The sequence below is a fragment of the Salvelinus alpinus genome, chromosome 31 (assembly GCF_045679555.1).
Source record: "Salvelinus alpinus chromosome 31, SLU_Salpinus.1, whole genome shotgun sequence".
In the NCBI taxonomy this organism is placed as follows: domain Eukaryota; kingdom Metazoa; phylum Chordata; class Actinopteri; order Salmoniformes; family Salmonidae; genus Salvelinus; species Salvelinus alpinus.
In genome coordinates this window covers 28,783,058-28,809,442 of record NC_092116.1, presented here as the reverse complement: position 1 = coordinate 28,809,442, position 26,385 = coordinate 28,783,058, and the positions used below count along the sequence as shown (strand labels likewise).

General features: G+C 43.0%; 2 protein-coding genes across 2 annotated transcripts in view; both read right to left on the bottom strand.

Moving 5' to 3' along the window:
- Positions 1-8,975: 8,975 nt before the first annotated feature.
- On the bottom strand, positions 8,976-11,375 carry LOC139561449 (zinc finger protein OZF-like). The gene is made up of 2 exons (XM_071378549.1): positions 11,106-11,375; positions 8,976-10,761 (listed from the first exon to the last, which is right to left on the bottom strand). Exons 1-2 carry the CDS (start codon positions 11,269-11,271, stop codon positions 9,674-9,676), a joined length of 1,254 nt encoding a protein of 417 aa, XP_071234650.1. The 5' UTR covers positions 11,272-11,375; the 3' UTR covers positions 8,976-9,673.
- A 6,813-nt stretch (positions 11,376-18,188) lies between these two features.
- The window catches only part of LOC139561603 (zinc finger protein 665-like), a 37,648-nt gene continuing 29,451 nt past the window's right edge, over positions 18,189-26,385 (bottom strand). Inside the window, exons 5-6 of the mRNA XM_071378824.1 lie at positions 25,489-25,708; positions 18,189-23,292 (exon numbers count right to left, since the gene is read on the bottom strand). Of these exons, the coding sequence (XP_071234925.1) occupies positions 22,214-23,292; positions 25,489-25,708 (1,299 nt within the window). The 3' untranslated portion in view covers positions 18,189-22,213. The remainder of the gene's footprint in view (positions 23,293-25,488; positions 25,709-26,385) is intronic.

Genomic DNA, 26,385 nt, shown 5'->3' with positions numbered 1-26,385 from the left:
TTCAGGTCTGGAGACTGGCTAGGCCACTCCAGGACCTTGAGATGCTTCTTACGGAGCCACTCCTTAGTTGCCATGGCTGTGTGCTTCGTGTCGTTGTCATGCTGGAAGACCCAGCCACGACCCATCTTCAATGCTCTTACTGAGGGAAGGAGGTTGTTGGCCAAGATCTCGCGATACATGGCCCCATCCATCCTCCCCTCAATACGGTGCAGTCGTCCTGTCCCCTTTGCAGAAAAGCATCCCCAAAGAATGATGTTTCCACCTCCATGCTTCACGGTTGGGATGGTGTTCTTGGGGTTGTACTCATACTTCTTCTTCCTCCAAACACGGCGAGTGGAGTTAGACCAAAAAGCTCTATTTTTGTCTCATCAGACCACATGACCTTCTCCCATTCCTCCTCTGGATCATCCAGATGGTCATTGGCAAACTTCAGACAGGCCTGGACATGCACTGGCTTAAGCAGGGGGACCTTGCGTGCGCTGCAGGATTTTAATCCATGACGGCGTAGTGTGTTACTAATGGTTTTCTTTGAGACTGTGGTCCCAGCTCTCTTCAGGTCATTGACCAGGTCCTGCCGTGTAGTTCTGGGCTGATCCCTCACCTTCCTCATGATCATTGATGCCCCACGAGGTGAAATCTTGCATGGAGCCCCAGACCGAGGGTGATTGACCGTCATCTTGAACTTCTTCCATATTCTAATAATTGCGCCAACAGTTGTTTCCTTCTCACCAAGCTGCTTGCCTATTGTCCTGTAGCCCATCCCAGCCTTGTGCAGGTCTACAATTTTATCCCTGATGTCCTTACACAGCTCTCTGGTCTTGGCCATTGTGGAGAGGTTGGAATCTGTTTGATTGTGTGTGGACAGGTGTCTTTTATACAGGTAACGAGTTCAAACAGGTGCAGTTAATACAGGTAATGAGTGGAGAACAGGAGGGCTTCTTAAAGAAAAACTAACAGGTCTGTGAGAGCCGGAATTCTTACTGGTTGGTAGGTGATCAAATACTTATGTCATGCAATAAAATGCAAATTAATTATTTAAAAATCATACAATGTGATTTTCTGGATTTTTGTTTTAGATTCCGTCTCTCACAGTTGAAGTGTACCTATGATAAAAATTACAGACCTCTACATGCTTTGTAAGTAGGAAAACCTGCAAAATCGGCAGTGTATCAAATACTTGTTCTCCCCACTGTATGTTGTATTCATTACATCTTCATATCTTATTTCAGTAGGGAGTTGTAGACCGTTAAATATAGAGTGTGCACTTGTGACAATTTATCCCATCAGCGGGTAAATTGTCACACTACGTCTGGTAAGTTATCACATTGGATTATCAACAAATAAGAACAGCCTGTCTGAGCTAGTGCTAGGCAGGGCTGGAATGGTGCTGGGGCCTGGCAGGGCTGAAATTGTGCTGGGGCCTGGCAGGTTGGTGCTGGGGCCTGGCAGGGCTGAAATGGTGCTGTAGCCTGGCAGGGCTGAAATGGTGCTGGAGCCTGGCAGGGCTGAAATGGTGCTGGAGCCTGGCTGGTTGGTGCTTCTCCTTTGAGCACTTCGTATGCTCAACAAAATGTTTCAGGAAGTCAACAAAGTGCACATCTTTCATCCACCCAGAGGCATTTGCCCCTCCTTTGCTGCCAGGTGGCCCGTTGATCAGGAAATGATCGCAGAAGTTGACACGGGGGGAATAAAAACCAGCCCTGTCGCGGACCCCGATGTCTTGCTCCCAGACAAACTAAACAACTTCTTCGCTCGCTTTGAGGACAATACAGTGCCATCGACACGGCCCGCTACCAAAACCTGCGGACTCTCCTTCACCACAGCCAACGTGAGTAAAACATTTATTCGTGTTAACCTTCGCAAGGCTGCCGGCCCAGACGGCATCCCTAGCCGCGTCCTCAGAGCATGCGCAGACCAGCTGGCTGGTGTTTATGGACATATTCAATCAATCCCTATCCCAGTCTGCTGTTCCCACATGCTTCAAGAGGGCCGCCATTGTTCCTGTTCCCAAGAAAGCTAAGGTAACTGAGCTAAACGACTATAGCTCCGTAGCACTCACTTCTGTCATCATGAAGTGCTTTGAGAGACTAGTCATGGACCATCTCACCTCGACCCTACCTGACACCCTAGACCCACTCCAATTTGCTTACCGCCCCAATAGGTCCACAGACGACGCAATCACAATCACACTGCCCTAACCCATCTGGACAAGTGGAATACCTATGTAAGAATGCTGTTCATTGACTACAGCTCAGAATTTAACACCATAGTGCCCTCCAAACTCGTCATTAAGCTCGAAACCCTGGGTCTCGACCCCGCCCTGTGCAACTGGGTCCTGGACATTCTGACGGGCCGCCCCCAGGTGGTGAGGGTAGGAAACAACATCTCCACCCCGCTGATCCTCAACACTGGGGCCCCACAAGGGTGCGTTCTCAGCCCTCTCCTGTACTCCCTGTTCACCCATGACTGCATGGCCATGCACGCCTCCAACTCAATCATCAAGTTTACAGACAACACTACAGTGGTAGGCTTGATTACCAACAACGACAAGACAGCCTACAGGGAGGAGGTGAGGGCCCTCGGAGTGTGGTGTCAGGAAAACAACCTCACACTCAACGTCAACAAAACAAAAGGAGATGATCGTGGACTTCAGGAAACAGCAGAGGGAGCACCCCCCTATCCACATCGACGGGACAGTAGTGGAGAAGGTGGAAAGTTTTAAGTTCCTCGGCGTACACATCACGGACAAACTGAAATGGTCCACCCACACAGACAGCGTGGTGAAGAAGGCGCAGCAGCGCCTCTTCAACCTCAGGAGGCTGAAGAAATTTGGCTTGTCACCAAAAACACTTACACATTTTTACAGATGCACAATCGAGAGCATCTTCTCGGACTGTATCACCGCCTGGTACGGCAACTGCTCCGCCCACAACCGTAAGGCACTCCAGAGGGTAATGAGGTCGGCACAACGCATCACCGGGGGCAAACTACCTGCCCTCCAAGACACCTACACCACCCGTCACAGGAAGGCCAAAAAGATCGACAAGAACAACAACCACCCGAGCCACTGCCTGTTCACCCCGCTATCATCCAGAAGGCGAGGTCAGTACATGTGCATCAAAGCTGGGACCGAGAGACTGAAAAACAGCTTCTATCTCAAGGCCATCAGACTGTTAAACAGCCATCACTAACATTGAGTGGCTGCTGCCAACATACTGACTCATCTCTAGCCACTTTAATAATTAAAAATTGGATGTAATAAAGGTATCACTAGTCACTTTAAACAATGCCACTTTATATAATGTTTACATATCCTACATTACTCATCTCATATGTATATACTGTACTCTATACCATCTACTGCATCCTGCCTATGCCGTTCGGCCATCGCTCCTCCATATATTTATATGTACATATTCTTATTCATTCCTTTACACTTGTGTGTATAAGGTAGTTGCTGTGAAATTGTTAGATTACTTGTTAGATATTGCCGCATGGTCGGAACTAGAAGCACAAGCATTTCGCTACACTCGCATTAACATCTGCTAACCATGTGTATGTGACCAATAAATTTGGATTTTATTTTAATATAAAATACGGAGGTATACTATTCCCTGTGGCTGAGACAGCACAGGCCAGTGTGACGACAGGTTCCCCTTTCAGCGGAGGCCAGTCTGACGACGGGTTCCCCTTTTCAGCGGAGGTCAGTGTGACGACGGGTTCCCCTTTCAGCGGAGGTCAGTGTGACGACGGGTTCCTCCTTTCAGCGGAGGTCAGTGTGACGACGGGTTCCCCTTTCAGCGGAGGTCAGTGTGACGACGGGTTCCCCTTTCAGCGGAGGTCAGTGGGACGACGGGTTCCCCTTTCAGCGGAGGCCAGTGTGACGACGGGTTCCCCCTTTCAGCGGAGGTCAGTGTGACGACGGGTTCCCCTTTCAGCGGAGGTCAGTGTGACGACGGGTTCCCTTTTCAGCGGAGGTCAGTGTGACGACGGGTTTTCCCTTTCAGCGGAGGTCATTGTGACGACGTGTTCCCCCTTTCAGCGGAGGCCAGTGTGACGACGGGTTCCCCTTTCAGCGGAGGTCAGTGTGACGACGGGTTCCCCTTTCAGCGGAGGTCAGTGACCCTACTTGTTTGAATCCACGTCTGCCCACCACTTTGCCAGGTTTATGTCCATTCCATATGTCTCCTGGTCCAAATTGATATCTCTGTAGCACTTCTGCTACATTGTCGTAGAACTCTTTAAGAACCCTGTAAACCACTCCAAGTTGCACTTTTTCTGCCCCCTTTTGCGCAAACTTCAGCTGGTGTGCCACAGAAAACTGGTAGCCTCACTTGGCGACAGACCAAAATAAATGTCAGCTGACCTAGTAATATACTGAACAAGCTGCATCTCCAAATCAGGTGAAAAAAAACTCTACCGTGGCTAGTATAGCCAACCACGGTTGTTGGCGTGGCTGTCTGACTTTCAACTTCTTCTCTGGTAACCTTGTGACAATACCTAGTCAGAGTACGGTAATTTATGTCGAAATACTTTGCTCCTGATTGATTTGTTCTGCAAGTTCACCTGCCTCACTGCCTTTAACATTATGCCAGGTGGTGTGCTGCCATTCTCGGTCTTTCTTTTATAATTTCTAACCTTCCTTCCTTCCTTCCTTCCTTCCTTCCTTCCTTCCTTCCTTCCTTCCTTCCTTCCTTCCTTCCTTCCTTCCTTCCTTCCTTCCTTCCTTCCTTCCTTCCTTCCAAAACACATTTCCTCATTGCAATTACGTATTCATTACATTACATATCATTGTTGCCACAATGCAATTCATAACACCACATGCAATTCCACCTGGCTACCCCTACCCCGGTCAACTGCCCTGCACCCCCCACAGCAACTCGCCCAAGCCTCCCCCATTTCTCCTTCATCCAAATCCAGATAGCTGATGTTCTGAAAGAGCTGCAAAATCTGGACCCCTACAAATCAGCCCGGCTAGACAATCTGGACCCTCTCTTTCTAAAATTATCTGCCGAAATTGTTGCAACCCCTATTACTAGCCTGTTCAACCTCTCTTTCGTATCGTCTGAGATCCCCAAAGATTGGAAAGCTGCCGCGGTCATCCCCCTCTTCAAAGGGGGAGACACTCCAGACCCAAACTGCTACAGACCTATATCTATCCTACCCTGCCTTCCTAAGGTCTTCGAAATCCAAGTTAACAAACAGATCACCGACCATTTCGAATCCCACCGTACCTTCTCCACTATGCAATCTGGCTTCCGAGCTGGTCATGGGTGCACCTCAGACACGCTCAAGGTCCTAAACGATATCATAACTGCCATCAATAAGAGACAATACTGTGCAGCCGTATTCATCAACCTGGCCAAGGCTTTCGACTCTGTCAACCACCACATTCTTATCGGCAGACTCAACAGCCTTGGTTTCTCAAATGACTGCCTCGCCTGGTTAACCAACTACTTCTCTGATAGAGTTCAGTGTGTCAAATCGGAGGGCATGTTGTCCGGACCTCTGACAGTCTCTATGGGGGTGCCACAGGGTTCAATTCTCGGGCCGACTCTCTTCTCTGTATACATCAATGATGTCGCTCTTGCTGCTGGTGATTCTCTGATCCACCTCAACACAGACGAGACTATTCTGTACACTTCTGGCCCTTCTTTGGACACTGTGCTAACTAACCTCCAGACGAGCTTCAATGCTATTCAACTCTCCTTCCGTGGCCTCCAACTGCTCTTAAATGCAAGTAAAACTAAATGCATGTTCTTCAACCGATCACTGCCCACACCTGCCCGCTCATACAGCATCATTACTCTGGACGGTTCTGACCTAGAATATGTGGACAACTACAAATACCTAGGATTCTGGTTAGACTGTAAACTCTCCTTCTGGCCCCACATTAAAAATCTCCAATCCAAAATTAAATCTAAAATCGGCTTCCTATTTCGCAACAAAGCATCCTTCACTCATGCTGCCAAACATACCCTCGTAAAACTGACTATCCTACAGATCCTTGACTTCGGCGATGTCATTTACAAAATAACCTCCAACACTCTACTCAACAAATTGGATGCAGTCTATCACAGTGCCATCTGTTTTGTCACCAAAGCCCCATATATTACCCACCACTGCGACCTGTATGCTCTCGTTGGCTGGCCCTCGCTTCATACTCATCGCCAAACCCACTGGCTCCAGGTCATCTACAACTCTTTGCTAGGTAAAGCCCTGCCTTATCTCAGTTCACTGGTCACCATAGCAGCACCCACTCGCAACACACGCTCCAGCAGGTATATTTCACTGGTCACCCCCAAAGCCAATTCTTCCTTTGGCCGCCTCTCCTTCCAGTTCTCTGCTGCCATTGACTGGAACAAACTGCAAAAATCACTGAAGCTGGAGACTCTGATCTCCCTCACTAACTTCAAGCTCCAGGTGTCAAAGCAGCTTACAGATCATTGCCGCTGTACATAACCCATCTGTAAATAGCCCATCTATCTACCTACCTCATCCCCATACTGTATTTATTTATTTTGCTCCTTTGCACCCCAGTATCTCTACTTGCACATTCATCTTCTGCACATCTATCACTCCAGTGCTTAATTGCTATATGGTAATTACCTCGCCACTATGGCCTATTTTATTGCCTTACCTCCCTTATCTTACGTCATTTGCACACCTTGTATATATACTTTCTACTGTATTATTGACTGTATGTTTTGTTTATTCCACGTGTAACTCTGTGTTGTTGTCTGTGTCGCACTGCTTTGCTTTATCTTGGCCAGGTCGCAGTTGCAAATGAGAACTTGTTCTCAACTAGCCTACCTGGTTAAATAAAGGTGAAATAAAAAGTTGTAAAAAATTAATGACACTGTATGAAGTAGTGTGTGTGAGTGTGTGTGGATATACTGTCTCATACAGTAGGCATGCAGTGTGTTAGCACACACACACACACACACACACATCAGAGCCTGTCTTGTGTAGTCCAGGGACATGTCTGCTGCTCTAAACTATACGTACATATAATAATCCATTTACTGTAACCATTTAATACTATTATCAAAGCTGATTACACAATATCACAATGCTTTTTGAGCTATGTGTCTATGTATACTGGGGCAAGTTGTCACATGTGAAGACTTGTCCCAAGGTCATTGAGACAACTTGCCCCAAACTGACATGTGTGCTAATGTTGGCTAAATCTCAAGGTTAGCTCAACATAGAACTGCAGCTAAAGTATCAAAAATACACATTATTGTCTCCTCTACTCAGTGTAAAATTATAATTTTTGAACATTCATACCTCACATAGTTGTATTGCATAAAATGTATAGTGGTACATTTTTTACTTTTGAAGGGGGGAAAAAATTAACTTGTGCTCCCCTCAGATTAGAGTGACCTTGACCACATGTGAACAGGAAGTTGACCATAGAACATAGTCACAGAAAGTAGCTGTTTGATTTGAGCTAGCGCCTCTAGTGTTGGAGGTATGAACAGTTTACCCGCGTGACAACTTACCTCGCTCTCCCCTATGTTGCGAGTGGATGAACTTGCAAGGGTAGCCTAGTAAAGCAGCTCTTTGAAGTGATTGTTTAACAATCAGATGAAAACATCATGACTGGTTGTGTTTATGCCACAATAAAAGGTAAAACTTTAAAAAGTTAAATGACAAATCTTTACGACTAGGCCCACAGAGATCCTATTGAATTAATAGGGGTTCTATATGGAATTCTATGACTAGAATCATAAAAAATAAAATATGAGCCTATTTTTATGGGACCTCCTATGTGTGCACACATACTGTAGGAGGTCCCATACCGGGAAGAAATTCAATCTGCTTTCATCCCTAGTTTTAGTCTTAAAATATATAATATAATGCAGATTTTTTTTTGGGTTGCCTGCACTGAAAACGTCTATATCAGTGCGCTAATACAGGACTAGTAAAGGCCCAGTGCACTACATTTGTGAGCAAAAAAATATACATATACTTTTTTTCATTCAGATTTTTCAGGGGGGTGCAGCACCATCACGACAACTACTTCCCACAGCTATGCCTCCTTCTCAACACTCATTGGAGGAGAATGTCAGAGAGGCTGGACCTCTGGCTTGCTCATCCAATAGGTTTTAAGAAGGAGGCGAAAAGAGACGTGAGAGGACGCAAGGAGTACGCAATTGAGATTCTCCCGGACAATGAAATTTAAAAAAAATTACCTTTTTATACAATTAGATTTGCTAAACTCTTGCGTCCTCTCTCCTCAGTCCTCTCTCGCCTCCTTTTGAAAAAGGTCAAAGTTAATCGAGGAGAGTCAGCGAGCAGAGTGAAAGTGGATGGAAATGCGCTTGTTTGAAATGAGACGGTCCTCCACTCTTTCATCATTAGGCAAATTACGTTTAGTAAATACGTTTCGAACACTTTTTTTCTTCTTAAATCTGCATTGTTGGTTAATTAAAGGCTTGTAAGTAAGCATTTCACTGTATGGTCTATACCTGTTGTATCCGTTCATGTGACAAATACAATTTGGATCCCAAACTAAATGTGTAAAGTGCTCAAAACAAATTAAGTTCGTTGTGGAAGCCATTTTATAGATAAAAACAATATGCTACTTATCGTTTTAAAAGTGTTTATGGTTTTCTACTCCGACAATACAACTGCTGATTTAAAGGGGGTGTGGAAGATAGCAAAACTCTTCCGTGGTAGGATACACCTGTACTTCCTCGCCAAAAAATAGGCTACCTAGGAGTGGATGACACTCGACTGTACATCAATACTCCATAAAATATTAAATCAACATCATGAACGAGCAGCAGTAGGTCAACATTTCTGAGAAATACTCTTGGACAAATTGGGGGAGATATTTCCCAGAAAGTAAACATGTTTTAATGTATCAATGACATCAGTCAGACCATTCTCTCATCACCTGAGAGATGGAACAGATGTTAATCGTACTCTCCTTGCGTTGTGTTTTGTTCAAATAAATCACCCAGTGGTCCCAGTTGAGCGTTATTTATTATCTGTTGTTAAATAGGAAACAGCAACGTTAGTTGTGCAGGTCTTAACGATGTTGATGGTTGTCGATGGTAAAATCTGTAGCATGAAAACTAGTAGTGGGCTTATGGGACCATTACATCAGTGCATGCTAGCTAACACACTTATATACAGTAATCATGTAGTAACCAAAAAAGTGTTAAAACAAAGCAAAATATATTTTAGATTCTTCAAAGTAGCCTCCCTTTGCCTTGATGACAGCTTTGCACACTCTTACAATGTAGAAAATAAAGAAAAACCCTTGAATGAGTAGGTGTGTCTAAACTTTTCACTGATACTGTATATGTTGCCACCTTAGGGTCACGCACTACTCATGAAGCAAATGTAGAATTTTAACTATTCAAAAACATAAAATAGCTGCAAATACCATCCATTAAAAAATATATACAGTGGGGCAAAAAAGTATTTAGTCAGCCACCAATTGTGCAAGTTCTCCCACTTAAAAAGATGAGAGAGGCCTGTAGTTGAAGTGTACCTATGATGAAAATTACAGGCCTCTCTCATCTTTTTAAGTGGGAGAACTTGCACAATTGGTGGCTGACTAAATACTTTTTTGCCCCACTGTATATACCAGCCCTACTTAAAAGTGTTGTCCACATCCTGCCTTTTAATTCCCATCTTCTGACAGAACATCTTTGTCCTAATTTTCATCCTGCTTTCCTCCTTTGTGTATGTTTTTCACATGCGTCAGCAGGTTAGTCTTTTGAGTAAAGCTTTTCCCGCAGTCACCACAGCTAAATGGTTTCTCTCCTGTGTGAGTCAGTTTATGCCTGGTTAAGTTCATATTGAGACTGAAGCTTCTCCCACAGTCACCACAGCAAAATGGTTTCTCTCCTGTGTGAGTCAGTTTATGCTTCCTTAGGTTCCCCTTCAGATTGAAGCTTTTCCCACAGTCACCGCAGCTAAATGGTTTCTCTCCTGTGTGAGTCCGTTTATGATCTGTAAGGTGTCCCTTCTGATAGAAGCTTTTTCCACAGACACCACAGATAAATGGTTTCTCTCCTGTGTGAATACCCATGTGCCTGGATAGATCTCCCTTGTGTTTGAAGGTCATGCCACAAATAGGGCAAGTGCAGCATTTCTCCATGTGACAGAGTTGGACATGGGCTTCCGGTTTACAGGTGGAGTTGTACTGTTTATTGGAGAAGTGACATTCGCTGAGTCTCTTCTTGGTAAGAGTCACGTGCCTCTGCAGGTCAGCTTTCAGAGGAAACGTTTCACCACAGTCACGGCAGTGGGGAGTTTTTCTAGACGTGGTGCTGGGTTTGGAACCGTGTTCCCCCATTGACGTGTTTGGATCTAATGGTGGGCTGATGTCAAGTCCTACTGGGTCACTGCTTATGGCTGAACTGTGGCTGGAGGCATTGCTTTGATTATATGGCGATAAACAGGGAATGTGAAGATCCTTAATATGGGTCACAGTGCCAAAAGGTTTCAGATCCACTGGTTTAGAGTGACTCTCTCTGTTCTCCACAGTCTTGGTTTGGGGAAGAGTCAAGGACCAAAGTGGGTCCTCCAGATCACATTCACTTTTCACACAGGAAGGAGTGAAAATGAATTCTATGACATCAGCCTCCAGCCCTGGAAGCTGGTCTGCCTCCTGATTGGTCCTAATTTCCTCTTGTTTCCCTTTCATCTGTGTGGGCTCTGGGTCCTCCTGTCCCAGACTGGGGCTCCACTCCTGCTCAGGGGGAACCTCCTCTTCAGAGACAGAGAGCTGCAGGGAGTCTGGAGGGAAAGAGGGCTAGAGTTTACCTAGACTTTAGACATCAGCATTGGGGTCAATTTTAATTAGGTCAACTGTACTTCCAACTCAATAACTGGAGAACTATAATCTATTTTCGACTATTTCTCAATAAATATAGAGAATCATATTTATTTATAAAGTTTTTCCATTTTTTATTATACATCCAAATCACTTCCTGGTTTTTATGGTACAATTTTTCATCCATGAGCGGTAAATTAAAAACAACGTCTTAAAATGTATGTAATGATGATCACTGTTAGCCGAAACAGTTTATCAATGAGGTAGAAAGAACTATAGCTAGCTATCAGTAAATATACATACGAACCTATTCTACATAGCGGTATCTCTGGTGTGATCCGCAGCAGACTCCGTAGCCGATCATTCTCCTCCTGGTACTCCACTACCGTTTTCTCAACTGCCCCGAAAATCTCCACAGCAGCCGCCGTTAAACGATCATTTAAAAACAGACGCAACAACTGTAGTTTATACATTTTCAGTCGAATGAGAGTCGGGTATCCTATTCAGTTCAGTTAGTGGATATTTTGTTACTCCACGCAATGAATGCAAAATCAAAACAGAGTGGTTTCCAATCCTACTTCCGTGTTCTAGTCAAGGAAATTTCAGAAAATACCTCGGTTCTAACTAGTTGGTGGCAAACCCGGAAATGCACAACAGCGCCGCCAGCTGGATGGGGGTTTACTACTGTGCACGGCAGCCTACATGCAGGAGTCGACTGTATAGCATTAGTTTATACAAGATTAATTCAATATCATGAGTGAGGAGCATTAGGTGAGAATTTGTATTTAACAGGGAGTCATACTGAGACTAAGCCCTGTAATTACAAAAATATACACATTAATACAATATGAAAAGCAAAGCAGAGATACAAAACAGTCATAGAAAACAAACACATACTACAAAACGTCCTCAATCAGCGTCCGAAATGCATTAGAGGTACCAAATCATCACCTTTTGAGAGTTTGAGATTGTTCCACAAGTAAATTGCAAAAAAAACCTCAAAGCTGATTTACCTAACTATAGAGAACGAAGGAATTTCCAGAGTTAGCCATCCTTGTTAAATTGTACTTCTAAAAAGTTATTAATGATGTTAGGTATAGTGGGAGTTTTTGTGAAAAATGTTATGACCTGTTACAGCTCCCTCCCAACTCAACACACCTAGTCTCCCAGTGTGTATCATTTTATGACCTGTTACAGCTCCCTCACAACTCAACACACCTAGTCTCCCAGTTTGTATCATTTTATGATCTTGGATGATATCTGGGAAGAAGCCCTGTCTAGAATTCACTTTTGTTCCATCAATGCCACCAGGTATCAATTGATACAATGCAGGGTCATGCACAAACATGGATACTCTTACTGACAGTTGTGGCTGCTTTGCGTGATGTGTTGTTGTCTCTACCTTCTTGCCCTGTGTGCTGTTGTCTGTGCCCAATAATATTTGTACCATGTTTTGTGCTGTTGTCTGTGCCCAATAATGTTTGTACCATGTTTTGTGCTGTTGTCTGTGCCCAATAATGTTTGTACCATGTTTTGTGCTGTTGTCTGTGCCCAATAATGTTTGTACCATGTTTTGTGCTGCTACCATGTTGTTGTCATGTTTTGTTGCTACCATGCTGTGTTGTTGTCTTAGGTCTCTCTTTATGTAGTGTTGTGTTGTCTCTCTTGTCATGATGTGTGTTTTGTCATATATATATATATATATATATAGGTGGATACCAAAAGCCACCTGCGGGGACAGGCCCCCGTCCCCGCAGATGGCTTTTGGTAGGCCGTCATTGTAAATAAGAATTTCCTCTTAACTGACTTGCCTAGTTAAATAAAGGTTAAATAAAAAATAAAAAAAATTACTCCAAAACAAAACTATATAGAATCTACCTCCATGTTTCTCCAATGTGTGACAGGTGTAAACTATATAGAATCTACCTCCATGTTGACAGGTGTAAATCTTCTTCTATGGTTTAATGGCGGTCCGCAAACAAACGTTCAAGGTGCATACCACCACCTACTGTTCTGGAGTGTGCGATCAATCATGGTTTGCCTAGTTCTGTACCACTAAAATAAATAAACAAATAAATCCCTACTAACGTAGGGACAGCACATTTATCAGAGCAAGATTTCTGAATAGGAAACCGTGTCAGGACTAGTAGGGACACCAGTTCTGACAGTAGCTCCACATACGACGGAAGACGCCATGGTAACGACATCCGTCCGCCTAGTAGTCACACCATTCTGGCAGGTAGCCTAGCAGTTAAGAATGTTGGGACAGTAACCGAAAGGTTGCTGGTTCGAATCCTCGAGCTGGCAATGTGTAAAAAATCTTCTGTTCTGCCCTTGTGCAAAGGGGTCTGATTCAGAGGGATCGTATTAAATGCGCAAGACACATTTCAGTTGAATGCATTCAGTTGTGGAACTGTTTAGGTATCTCTGGGCCTCTCTCTGCACCTGGCATCCACCAAATTATTTGGTGTTCCTCCCCACAATTACAACCCTTAGCCTTCACATTGTTCCCACAGTCACTGCAATCATGACGCAAATATTTTATTTCCTTGACAACACATGTCTCATTCTTTGGCATTCAAAACACTACAATGGGGGTGGGACAAATTCTTGGACATTGAAACTAAGGAATCTTTTTGGGAAAGCAGCTAATCTCATGCTATTCTAGAAAATGTTGCTTTAATGCTGAGAGAAAATGTTGCTGTTTTAAAGTAAATTTCCTGCAATTCTATCTGCTTTCCACCAATCTGAGTCGTGTTGATAACCTTTCCAATGACACCTGAGGGGGGCCAGGTTGGATTGGGCCAGGCACGTCCATGTGTCAGACCAGGGTGTCCTCAGTCGCCGTCCAAGAGCCTAAAGCCCTCCGGAAGGGGAGACAGAGACAGAGAAAATATGAGGGTTTAGTGAGAGCATGACTAAACCCATAGTACACCACATGCACAGGGGGGGGTAGAGAATAATCAAGTGTTGCTGTGGACGCTGGATAATATGACTAACACACACACACACCTGTTTGACCTCGCTGTGATACTGTAGGACTACTTATGTTATCTGTCGGAAAGATATCAGTTTGTCCTCTGACAAATCAACTGTACATTTCGGTGTTCCTCAAGGCTCCGTTTTAGGACCACTATTGTTTTCACTGTATATTTTACCTCTTGGTGATGCCATTCGGAAACATAATGTTAACTTTCACTGCTATGCGGACGACACACAGCTGTACATTTCGATAAAACATGGTGAAGCCCCAAAATTGCCCTACCTGGAAGCCTGTGTTTCAGACATAAGGAAGTGGATGGTGGCAAATGTTCTACTTTTAAATTCGGACACAACAGAGATGCTAGTTCTAGGTCTCAAGAAACAAAGATATATTCTGTTGAATCTGTGAATTAATCTTGATGGTTGTACAGTCGTCTCAAATAAAACTGTGAAGGACCTCGGCGTTACTCTGGACCCTGATCTCTCTTTTTGACGAACATATCAAGACTGTTTCAAGGACAGCTTTTTTCCATCTATGTAACATTGCAAAAATCTGAAACTTTCTGTCCAAAAATTATTCTCACCAAATTGTAAGCGTTGTGGAGGTCCAGTTTGGTGAAGAATTGGGCCCCTTTGGCCAGCTCCAAGGCGGCGGACATCAGTGGTAGGGGGTAACGATTCTTAAATCGTAATCATGTTTAGCCTTTGGTAATAGATGCAGGGACGCCGACCTACATCCTTTTTCCCCACGAAGAAGAAACCTGCACTAGCTGGGGATGTTGAGGAGCGAATGAAACCTGCCTCCAGCGACTAGCGGATGTAATTGTCCATGACAGCAGCTTCAGGGATCGAGAGCGAGTAAAGATGGACCGGGGAGGAGTTCTATGGCGTAGTCTTATTGACGATAAGGAGGGAGGGTGGCGGCTTGCATCTTACTGAAGGCTTCCCGGAGGTCGAAGTATTCGGGAGGGAGAGCGGAGAAGTCTTGGTCTTCAATGGATGCAGGGGGACGCAGCGAGGCTCTAGGTGGGGGTCTTAGACATTTAGCCTGGCAGTTCTTACCCCAGTCTAGTAGGTGTCCCGTTGGACCAGGAGAGTAATGGGTTATGTAGTGCTAGCCAGGGGTATCCCAGAATAAGGGGATTCTCGGGAGCCGTGATCAAAAGAAAACTAATAGTCTCTGAGTGATTCACCCCAACCTGCAGTAGAATGGGCTTGGTCTGATATTCCACCTGGCCGGAGCCAATGAGGCATCCAGCAAGGCTTGAATCTGCAGAGGGATGGGACATTTCACGCAGGGGATTTGTAATTCTCTGGCAAAGTCTTGATCAATGAAATTATCTGCGGCCCCAGAGTCCACCGCTTCTTGTTTGCCGACTGGGTGGTCGAAGACTCGTCGCAGCTCGGCAGTGAAGGCTAAAATAGAGCTGCAGGATGGTGGCTGCTGGTCCCACACCGCCGTTGCCCAAGCCAGGGCCTTGCCTGAGAGTTGAAAGATAATGTAGGCGATCATGCCCGATCGGTGTGGAACGAGGAGGACTGTAGCTCGAACACCAGAGAGCACTGAGTGAGGAACCCCTTGTATCCTCCCGGGTGGCAGTCATACCGCTCGGGGGCTGGGATCTTGGGTTCCCGGTGCAGGTTCCCTGGAGGAACTACGGCAACGCCTGTAGCACTGGGTGATGAGACTTGGGTATTGGCTCCTCCTGGCTTGAGGTTGGACTGCGGTTGGAGGAGTCGGTAAGTACCCGGAGGGTCTCTGATATTTGGGAGAGTTGTTCTTGCTGCCGCCCCAGCAGTGCTCCTTGGTGGGTTACAACCTTCTTGATCTGGGTGATCTCTACTGGGTGCATGTTTGAGGCAGAAGCTTGCTGTGATGTGGTAAGGTTGGACCCAGGTACAGAGAAAAGACCAGATGAGGAATCAGTAGTTAAGGATAAATATAATACTTTACTGAGAACGGTAGCCGAAGGATTACAGTAACACAGGAAAAACAACAAAAAACACTAAGTCTCAAAAACTCACTCAGGAAACAAATACACACAGTAAACAATTCAAGCTTCTGCAAAGGAAACCAGAAAACACACCTCTTTTAACAGGGAAATCATAATGAATAATAGGACATACCTGAGTGTCACTAATGTCTCTAGGATGGTCTCTGCCGCCCTCTGGTGACAGGTGGAACAAACGACACGGACTGTATCTGCGAGCTGTTGGCTAGAGCGCTTGTGCCAAGAACATGGCTTGCGGAAATTAAACGTAACGAACCCAAAGTTAAAAGTGATTGCTTTTGTATTGGAACCGCAGCCCGGGCATTCTTTTACGTGGAAAAGTGCTTTAAAAAATAAAATAAAATAAAAACTTCTGTGGGTTTTATGGCAGACTACAACCCAACAAGGTGTATTGCCGCCACCAACTGGGCGGGTTGAACAAAAAAAAAAAGTTAAATATCTAATCCATACGTGACAGGGAAACAAATTTATAATCCAACCAAATAAAAATAGTAAAATGACAAACAAAAAACCTCCCACTTCATCCTTCATATCTCCCTTCTCCAGGGTCTGAGAGGGTGGTACAGTTTGTGACGACATCCACAATAATAACATCTATTTTCCTGGACCTTCTCTCCACCTTGGCAGTTCCATTTATCACCACAGCTATAAAGGCTACAAAGTCCACCTTCTTAACCTTTCAAATATCAGGGTCCAGCTGGTGAAAGGAAACCCCTGCAGCCTGCGGTGATGGCCTATCCACCTCCATGGACTCTTCAGGAGCACCATTCACACCCTCAACCCTTTTTAAAAGTTGGACAACCATGACTTTGGTCACCTCGTTTTCTTTTTGCAATACTTCACATTTTCATCACTTATATAACACAGGATATGATCTTTTCCACACCTTGGACATCTCGGTTTCTCCCTACTGCAAACACTTGAAAACACCACAAAAATCTTTTACAATGATCACACTGCATTGATCTTGGGATAAATGCTCTGACTCTGTAGTGTACAGTGCCTTCGGAAAGTATTCAGACTCGTTGACTTTTTCCACATTTTGTTATGTTACAGCCTTATTCTAAAATTGATTACATTGTCCCCCCCCCCCCATATCAATCTACACATAATACCCAATAATGACGAATACATTTTTCTTAATTTATTAAAAATACAAAACTGAAATACACTTACATAAGTATTCAGACCCTTTATTCAGTACTTTGTTGAAGCACCTTTCGCAGCGATTACAGCCGCGGGTCTTCCTGGGTATGAAGCTACAAGCTTGGTACACCTGTATTTAGGGAGTTTCTCCCATTCTTCTTTGCAGATCCTCTCAAGCTCTGTCAGGTTGGATGGATGAGTGTCACTGCACAGCTATTTTCAGGCCTCTCCAGATTTGTTCGATTGGGTTCAAGTCTGGGCCACACAAGGACAACTCCTGCATTGTCTTGACTGTGTCACTACAGAACCTGGTTTGATTCCAGGCTGTGTTGCAGCCGGCCGTGACCGGAAGACCCATGAGGCGGCGCACAATCGGCCTAACGTCGTCAAGGGTTAGGACAGGGTTTGGCTGGCCGGGATGTCCTTGTACCATCGCACTCTAGCGACTCCTGTGGCGGGCCGGGCGCATGCACGCTGACACGGTTGCCAGGTGTTCAATGTTTCCTCCGATACATTGGTGTGGCTGGCGGGGTTGTGTTTCAGAGGATGCACGGCTTTCGATCCTTTCCAGGATGCTCAATGGAGACAGGAAGCACCTGTCTCATAGCAATATGTAAATAAGGTATTTCATATTTTTTTGTTATAGATTTGCAAAAAGTTCAAAAAACCTGTTTTCACTTTGTCATTATGCGGTATTGTGTGTAGATTGTTGAGGAAAGGCTGTAAAGTAACAAAATGTGGAAAAAGTCAAGCGGTCTGAATACTTTCCAAAGGCAGTGTATATATCCTAACTGCACTTGAGTACGGAGAGACTCCATATCTGTCACGTATACTCCCTCTCCGGCGCTCGTCGGTCACGTATACTCCCTCTCCGGCGCGCGTCTGTCACGTATACTCCCTCTCCGGCGCTCGTCTGTCACGTATACTCCCTCTCCGGCGCTCGTCTGTCACGTATACTCCCTCTCCGGCGCTCGTCGGTCACGTATACTCCCTCTCCGGCGCGCGTCTGTCACGTATACTCCCTCTCCGGCGCGCGTCTGTCACGTATACTCCCTCTCCGGCGCTCGTCTGTCACGTATACTCCCTCTCCGGCGCTCGTCTGTCACGTATACTCCCTCTCCGGCGCTCGTCTGTCACGTATACTCCCTCTCCGGCGCTCGAGGTCGCCCGCCTGCTTATTATTACACACACCTATCACCATCGTTACGCTGTGGTGGAAATTCTACCTTTATTAACTAATAATGAGGAGAGGCAAAGTCAATAATTAATCAAGGTATTACTTTTATTAAAAACATTGCAATAAGGAAACTGGTTATACCACAAACAAAGTGAACGGAGTGAGAGCAAAAAGAGTACGGAAGTCTTATATAGACAAGCCTTCTCATACAAACATCTGCTAAACACGTGACCTTATGTATGTGTGTGTGTGTGTGTGGAGAGACACGAAACTAGGTTACAGGGTACAGACTATAATGGAGAGGTTGTCTCAGTCTGTCACAACTGAGTGAGGACAATAGGTGCCCAAAGTGACAGGAAGTCACTCCAGACATACTTCCTCTAACAGTAGGTCAACGGTTCCCCCAAGTTGGGTGAGCAAGCGCCTTTGACTATCGGCCCAGATGATGTATGGTCCTACTGGTCACACACACACACACACACAAAACATTAATATTTCGCCCGGAAACAGGCTCCAAACAGAACAACAGCTTTATCACTGGTGGGCAAGATATAACCTTTACTTTGTCTCCAGTTAAGCTAAGAGGAACCAGTCAGTTTCCCCAGACATCGTGGGGTCATTCTACACACCCACAGAACAGTTAGAACAAACCTCTACTTATGCACACACACTTTTCTATCTTATTATGAGTTTGTAAAAGGAACTATCTCAAGCCCAATGCCTAGTCTTAAAGAACAATATTTTAGTACACTAGCATTAGTAAGGTTAAACAGAAAATACCCTCACAGCCTACACAATAAATAACTTGTAATATTGGTACTAACCATCTGGATGTCACCGTGATACAAGTCATGGGAGCAATATTAGCATTTTTCGCACGTCATGTTTTCTAACATCTATAAGTGACTTTGTTGAGCTTCAAAATCAATTGGATACTTTTGGATGATTTGGACATGTGCGAAAAATGCCAATATCGGTCCCATGAATTGAATTGGGATTTGTGCCAAAAATGCTAAAACATTAGCATGTGGAAACAGTCCCAGGGAATATAAACCAAAGCATGGTTTGTTGTCATACCCTTGTCCATAGACTAGTTACAGGGTAAGGAAACCAATGTGTTATTTTGTAATTTGGGTGAACTATCCCTTTAACCACACTGCTAACCTTATGCCTAACCCTAAATTAAGACCAAAAAGCTCATTTTGACTTTATGCCTAGAGAAGCTAGTAGAAAGAAAAACAAAAGGTTGTCACTCATTAGTTACCACAGTCACAAAGTCAAATCACACCTATTTCTACAATTTCTCTTCTTAAAATCCAATTTTAAACACCCTAACCCTAACTCCACCGTTAACCTATTGCCTAATCCTAACTTTAAATTAAGACCAAAAAAGTAATTTTGGTTCTCGTTTATTTTTTACGATAGACAATTTTGACTTTGTGACTGTTGTAACTAGTGACAACGCAAAACAAAACTGCATTTTCTTCTTCCGTGTATCGTGTTAATAAAAAATAAAAAACACAGCACAGTGCTCCCTGGTGGACGGAGGTCTACTACAAGCTGCAGACCAGTGGTAATATTTTTATAAATTTAACTAGGCAAGTCAATTAGGGACAAATTCTTATTTACAATGAAAGCCTAGCAACAGTGGGTTAACTGCCTTGTTCAGGGGCAGAACAACAGATTTTTACCTTGTCAGCCCGGGGATTTGAACTAGCAACCTTTCGGTTACCGGCCCAACGCCCTAAGCACTAGGCTACCTGCTCTCCCGTGAATCAAATCAAATCTTATTGGTCACATACACGTTTAGCAGATGTTATTGCAGGTGTAGCGAAATGCTTGTGTTTCTAGCGCCAACAGTGCAGTAATATCTAACAATTTCACAACAAAACACACAAACTTAAAGTAAAGGAATTAAGAATATATACAGTTGAAGTCAGAAGTTTACATACTTAGGTTGGAGTCATTAAAACTCGTTTTTCAACCACTCCACAAATTTCTTGTTAACAAACTACAGTTTTGGCAAGTCGGTTAGGATATCTACCTTGTGCATGACACAAGTCATTTTTCCAACAATTGTTTACAGACAGAATATTTAATTTATAATTCACTGTATCACAATTCCAATGGGTCAGAAGTTTACATATACTAAGTTGACTGTTCCTTTAAACAGCTTTGGAAATTCCAGAAAATGATGTCATGGTTTTAGAAGCTTCTGATAGGCTTATTGACATAATTTGAGTCAATAGGAGGTGTACCTGTGGATGTATTTCAAGGCTTACCTTCAAACTCAGTGCCTCTTTGCTTGACATCATGGGAAAAATCTAAAGAAATCAGCCAAGACCTCAGAAAAAAAATTGTAGACCTCCACAAGTCTGGTTCATCCTTGGGAGCAATTTCCAAACGCCTGAAGGTACCACGTTCATCTGTACAAACAATAGTACGCAAGTATAAACACCATGGGACCACGCAGCCGTCATACCGCTCAGGAAGGAGACGCGTTCTGTCTCCTAGAGATGAACATACTTTGGTGCGTAAAGTGCAAATCAATCCCAGAACAGCAAAGGACCTTGTGAAGATGCTGGAGGAAACAGGTACAACAGTATCTATATCCACAGTAAAACGAGTCCTATGTCGACATAACCTGAAAGGCCGCTCAGCAAGGAAGAAGCCACTGCTCCAAAACCACCATAAAAAAGCCAGCCTACGGTTTGCAACTGCACATGGGGACACAGATTGTACTTTTTGGAGAAATGTCCTCTGGTCTGATGAAACAAAAATAGAACTGTTTGGCCATAATGACCATCGTTGTGTTTGGAGGAAAAAGGGGGAGACTTGCAAGCCGAAGAACATCATCCCAACCGTGAAGCACGGGGTGGCAGCATCATGTTGTGGGGGTGCTTTGCTGCAGGAGGGACTGGTGCACTTCACAAAATAGATGGCGTCATGAGGTAGGAAAATTATGTTGATATATTGAAGCAACATCTCAAGACATCAGTCAGGAGGTTAAAGCTTGGTCGCAAATGGGTCTTCCAAATGGACAATGACCCCAAGCATACTTCCAAAGTTGTGGCAAAATGGCTTAAGGACAACAAAGTCAAGGTATTGGAGTGGCCATTACAAAGCCCTGACCTCAATCCTATAGAAGATTTGTGGGCTGAACTGAAAAAGTGTGTGCGAGCAAGGAGGCCAACAAACCTGACTCAGTTACACCAGCTCTGTCAGGAGGAATAGGCCAAAAATCACCCAACTTATTGTGGGAAGCCTGTGGTAGGCTTCCACGAAATATTTGAACAAAGTTAAACAATTTAAAGGCATTGCTACCAAATACTAATTGAGTGTATGTATGTAAAATTCTGACCCACTGGGAATGTGATGAAAGAAATAAAAGCTGAAATAAATCATTCTCTCTACTATTATTATGACATTTCACATTATTAAAATAAAGTGGTGATCCTAACTGACCTAAAACAGGGAATTTTTACGAGGATTAAATGTCAGAAATTGTGAAAAACTAAGTTTAAATGTATTTGGCTAAGGTGTATGTAAATTTCCGACTTCAACTGTATATATTTGGATGAGCAATGATGGAGCGGCATAGAATATAATACATACAGCACCAAAGATGTATTTATTTGTACTATTTTCTACATTGTAGAATAATAGAAGACAAAATATGAAATAACTCATATGGAATCATGTCGTAACCTAAAAAGTGTTAAATAAATCAAAATATGTTTTATATTTGAGATTCTTCAAAGTAGCCACCCTTTCCTTTGATGACAGCTTTGCACACTCACTCAGGCATTCACCTGTCATCACCCTGGGAAACATTCCAAAACAAATGATCAAGAATTCCTGTTATAATGACGTGAAAATATCAACACTTTGAACAGCAGAGCTGTGATTGTCCTAAAAAACTGTGTAGTGTTTGATCACTACCTCATCATTCAAATCAAACTTAATTCCATAAAAATGTTTACATAACTTTCTCACGTCCAATTACCTGAGACCAACAGGAAGTTGCTCTGCTCACATCCTGCTTTTTTATTCCCGTCTTCTGACAGAAGATCTTAGTTCTAATGTAATTTTTTTCTTTCAGTATTCATCCTGTTCTCTTCCTTTGTGGATTTTTTTGAAATGCGTCAGCAGGTTAATCTTCTGGGTGAAGCTCTTCCCACAGTCACCACAGATAAATGGTTTCTCTCCCGTGTGAGTCAGTTTATGCACGGTTACATGTTCCTTGCGATTGAAGCTCTTCCCACAGTCACCACAGATAAATGGTTTCTCTCCCGTGTGAGTCAGTTTATGCACGGTTACATGTTCCTTGCGATTGAAGCTCTTCCCACAGTCACCACAGCTAAATGGTTTCTCCCCTGTGTGAGTCCATTTATGTTTGGTTAGATACTCCTTGCGATTGAAGCTCTTCCCACAGTCACCACAGCGAAATGATTTCTCTCCTGTGTGAATACTCATGTGCCTGGACAGAGCTCCTTTGTATTTGAAGGTCTTTCCACAAACAGGGCAGGTGCAGGGTTTCCCACTGTGACAGAGTTGGACATGGGCCTTCAGTTGACAGGTGGAGTTATAGCGTTTCTTGCAGAAGCTGCATTCACTGGGTCTCTTCCTGGTGTGAGTCACATGCCTCTGCATGTCAGCTTTCAGAGCAAACGCTTCACCACAGTCACGGCAGTGGTGAGTTCTTCTAGACGTGGTGCTGGGTTTGGAACAGTGTTTCTCTAATGGTGGGCTGGGATCCAATGGTGGACTGGGATCCAATGGTGGGCTGGGATCCAATGGTGGGTTGCTGTCAAGTTCTACTGGGTCACTGCTTATGGCTGAACTGTGGCTGTAGGCATTGTTTTGATTATCTGGAGGGTCACAGGGAATGTCCAGACCCTTTAGGTGGGTCACAGTGCCAAAATGTTTCAGATCCCGAAGTGGGTCCTCCAGATCACATTCACGTTTCACACAGGAAGGAGTGAATATGAACTTTATGATATCAGGCTCAACCCCTTGAAGCTGCTCTTCCTCCTGACTGGTCCTGAGTTCCTCCTGTTCCTCTGCAATCTGTGTGGTCACTGGGTCCTTCTGCCCCAGACTGGGGCTCCACTCCTGCTCACAGTGTTGCTGCTCAGGGGGAACCTCCTTTTCAGAGACAGAGAACTGCAGGGAGTCTGGAGGGAAGGAGAGGAGGAGCAGAGTTTACCTACCTAGAGACTTTAGACATCAGGGTTGTTGTCAACTTGAATTTATAAACCAGTAAATTCAAGACTAGGTAAACTATCATTCCAAATCAATACCTGAAAACTATAATCTAGTTTCAATTACTTCTCAATAAATTGTAGAGAAGAAGCAATTTATTAATAATGTTTTTCCATAAAAATAAAAAAAACATACATTTAAAAAAATGTATTAAACAAAAGAGGATTAGTCACAAGCAAACAAGAATACATAAACAATTTACATTGCCAGAAATCCTAAACAAACAAATCATATTCATTAATAATACAACAAGTTTTAATTGCCTTTTTGTTTTTAAATTTTAGTTATAGTGCCATAATGTTTAAATTAATTTATAAAGTGAAAAAAAGTTAGGTTTTGAATTAGACCATTTGCAAATATGAAATGTACCTAGTATCATTAGCAGTTGAATTAAATATATTACATATTTATCTGTCAGAATTTCTGAAATAAATCATTATACAAAACCATAAAATGGTACAACCGATCCTATTTTTTTGTAACAAAATTCTGTATGTCAATCCCAAAAAATTCTACTATAAATACAGGCAAAAATAAATGCAAAATGGTCTCCTTCTCCATTCCACAAAAATCACATTTGTAGTCAATATTCAGCTTGATTCTTTCCAAAACATGTTTCACAGGATAATTTCTATGTAACATTTTAAATGAAACTTCCTTTACCTTGTTACTGATACAATATTTGTTAGCAATTTTCCATGCTTTCCCCCATTGTATATCACCATAGATATTCAACCAAAAGAGTCTTGATGAGGGAATTGTAGTTTCACAAACAATATTCCTACTCTGTTTATTACTACATTTATCTTTGATGTTAATATTGCCAATGAATATATTTTCATGTAAATCTATGTTACTTACTTCAACCACAGAGGAATTTAAAAGAGATACAACCCCCCTTGGAATCGCATCAAAAACAATTGCATATTCTTTCGGGGTTATAGGAATTTTAAACTTATCAAGAAATCCCCTATATGAGAGTAGATATCCATCCTCATTCAGTAACTGACCAACCAAAATAATTTGATTCTCAAACCAGTTAAATCGTATATCTTTGTTGTTCTATATAAAGTATCTGTGAGGGGGGAAATTGTGTTTATATGCTAACATCCAAGCTAAAATTGCCTGTTTATGGAATTTGGCCAACTTAACTGGGATTTTATCAACATCAAAATTACATCGAAGCAAAAATTCTAACCCACCAACAGAATCAACTAAATACTTAGGGAAGACATTCCAAATACTGTTCTGGTTCTTAACATATTTCAGGATGCAATTTATTTTAAAAGTATTATTTAGAGTATTGAATTCTAAAACCTCAAGACCTCCTTGTTCTTGGGTATTAGTGAGAATATATTTTCCTCAGCATTGAAATCAATCGATTTCTTCAGGTTAACGATACCGATAGTGTTATTTTTCACCAAATCCATGATGTCATCTGCGCTCTCTTTGATTTTAGCCGTGAGGATGCGGACGATGTTGTCCTGTAGCTGGCTCAGTGATGGTTCACTTCTCAGCATCTTTGGAAGTTGCTCCTTGGTTGGGGTATTCGGGTAGGAATCAGATTCACCCCCCTTTTTTTAAACTGCAACTGCATATGAGTTTGTTTCAACAATGCCTCTTTTCTCCTTGTAAGTTTCAACATCCATTATCTCAGCAACAGTTTAGTCATGTTCTGATTCCATGCTACTAGCTATGAAGACGCTAGCAGGCTAACTTAACTACACATGCTGAAACTTTTCGTTAGCTAAGTTAGCTTGTTCGTTGGAAATCGTCAAATATATTTCAATGGTTTGATTAATTACAAAATTATTCAAAATAGCTACATTGAATGGTTATATCTATTTTTTTGTGAAAAACAAAACAAATTGCAACTGCAGTGTAAACTATAAACTTTGTGAGAAAACCCTAAAATTGTTCCTCAGCTAGAAATATTACACCCTCTCATCCCGCCATCTCGAGCCTTTTAAAAAGTTACATTCAAATCACTTCCTGGTTTTTGCGCGGTAAATTTAAAAACCACTTCTTAAAATGGATCAAATGGTGGTCAGTTAAATGTATCAATAAAGTAGAACTATAGCTAGCTATCAGTAGAGCTACATACGTACCTTTTCTACATAGTTGATTCTCCGGTGTGATCCGCAGAAGTCTCCGTAGCCGATCATTCTCCTCCTGGTACTCCACTACCGTTTTCTCAACTGCCCCGAAAATCTCCACAGCAGCCGCCATTAAACGCTCATTTAAAAACTCACGCAACAACTGTAGTTTAGACATTTTCAGTCGAATGAGAGTTGGGTAGCCTATTCCGTTCAGTCGGTATGTCTTTTTTTACTCCACACAATGAATTCAAACTCTTTTCCAATTCTACTTCCGTGTTCTAGTCAAGGAATATCTTAATTTTTATCCGTCGTTCTAGTTGTTGACGAACCCAGAAACACACAACAGCGCCACCAGCTGGATGGGGGTTTACTACTGTGGAAGGCAGCCTACAGGCCAGTAGTAAAGGAAAACGATAACTACATGTTGACAAACAGAGGTTATCATAAGTAATGGATGATCTGGGAGAATCAATTATTAATCAGGAGTCAACTGTTTATCATTACTCTATACGAGATGAAAGCAATATCATAAAGGAGCAGCATTAGGTCAGAATTGATGAGAAATACTCTTGGACAAATGCAAGGAGTCCTTTTCTGGAATTATATTTAATATAATATATCAATAACATCAGCCCGACCATTTTGTCATCACATTAAAGACAGTCCAAAAAAAAATATATAGATTTTCCTGTTTCTAATGACGGGAAAATTGAACAGACTTTGTACAGCAGACCTGTGAATGTCCTACAATACTCTATACCGCTTAATCATTACCTCATCATTCAAATCAAACTTTATTTACATACAACGTTTTACGACATTAAATTCATTAAAGATCTATTTATCTGAGACCCATAGTATGAATGGTCTGGAGTTGCTTTCCTTTCCCAAGAGTGTTGTTCACAT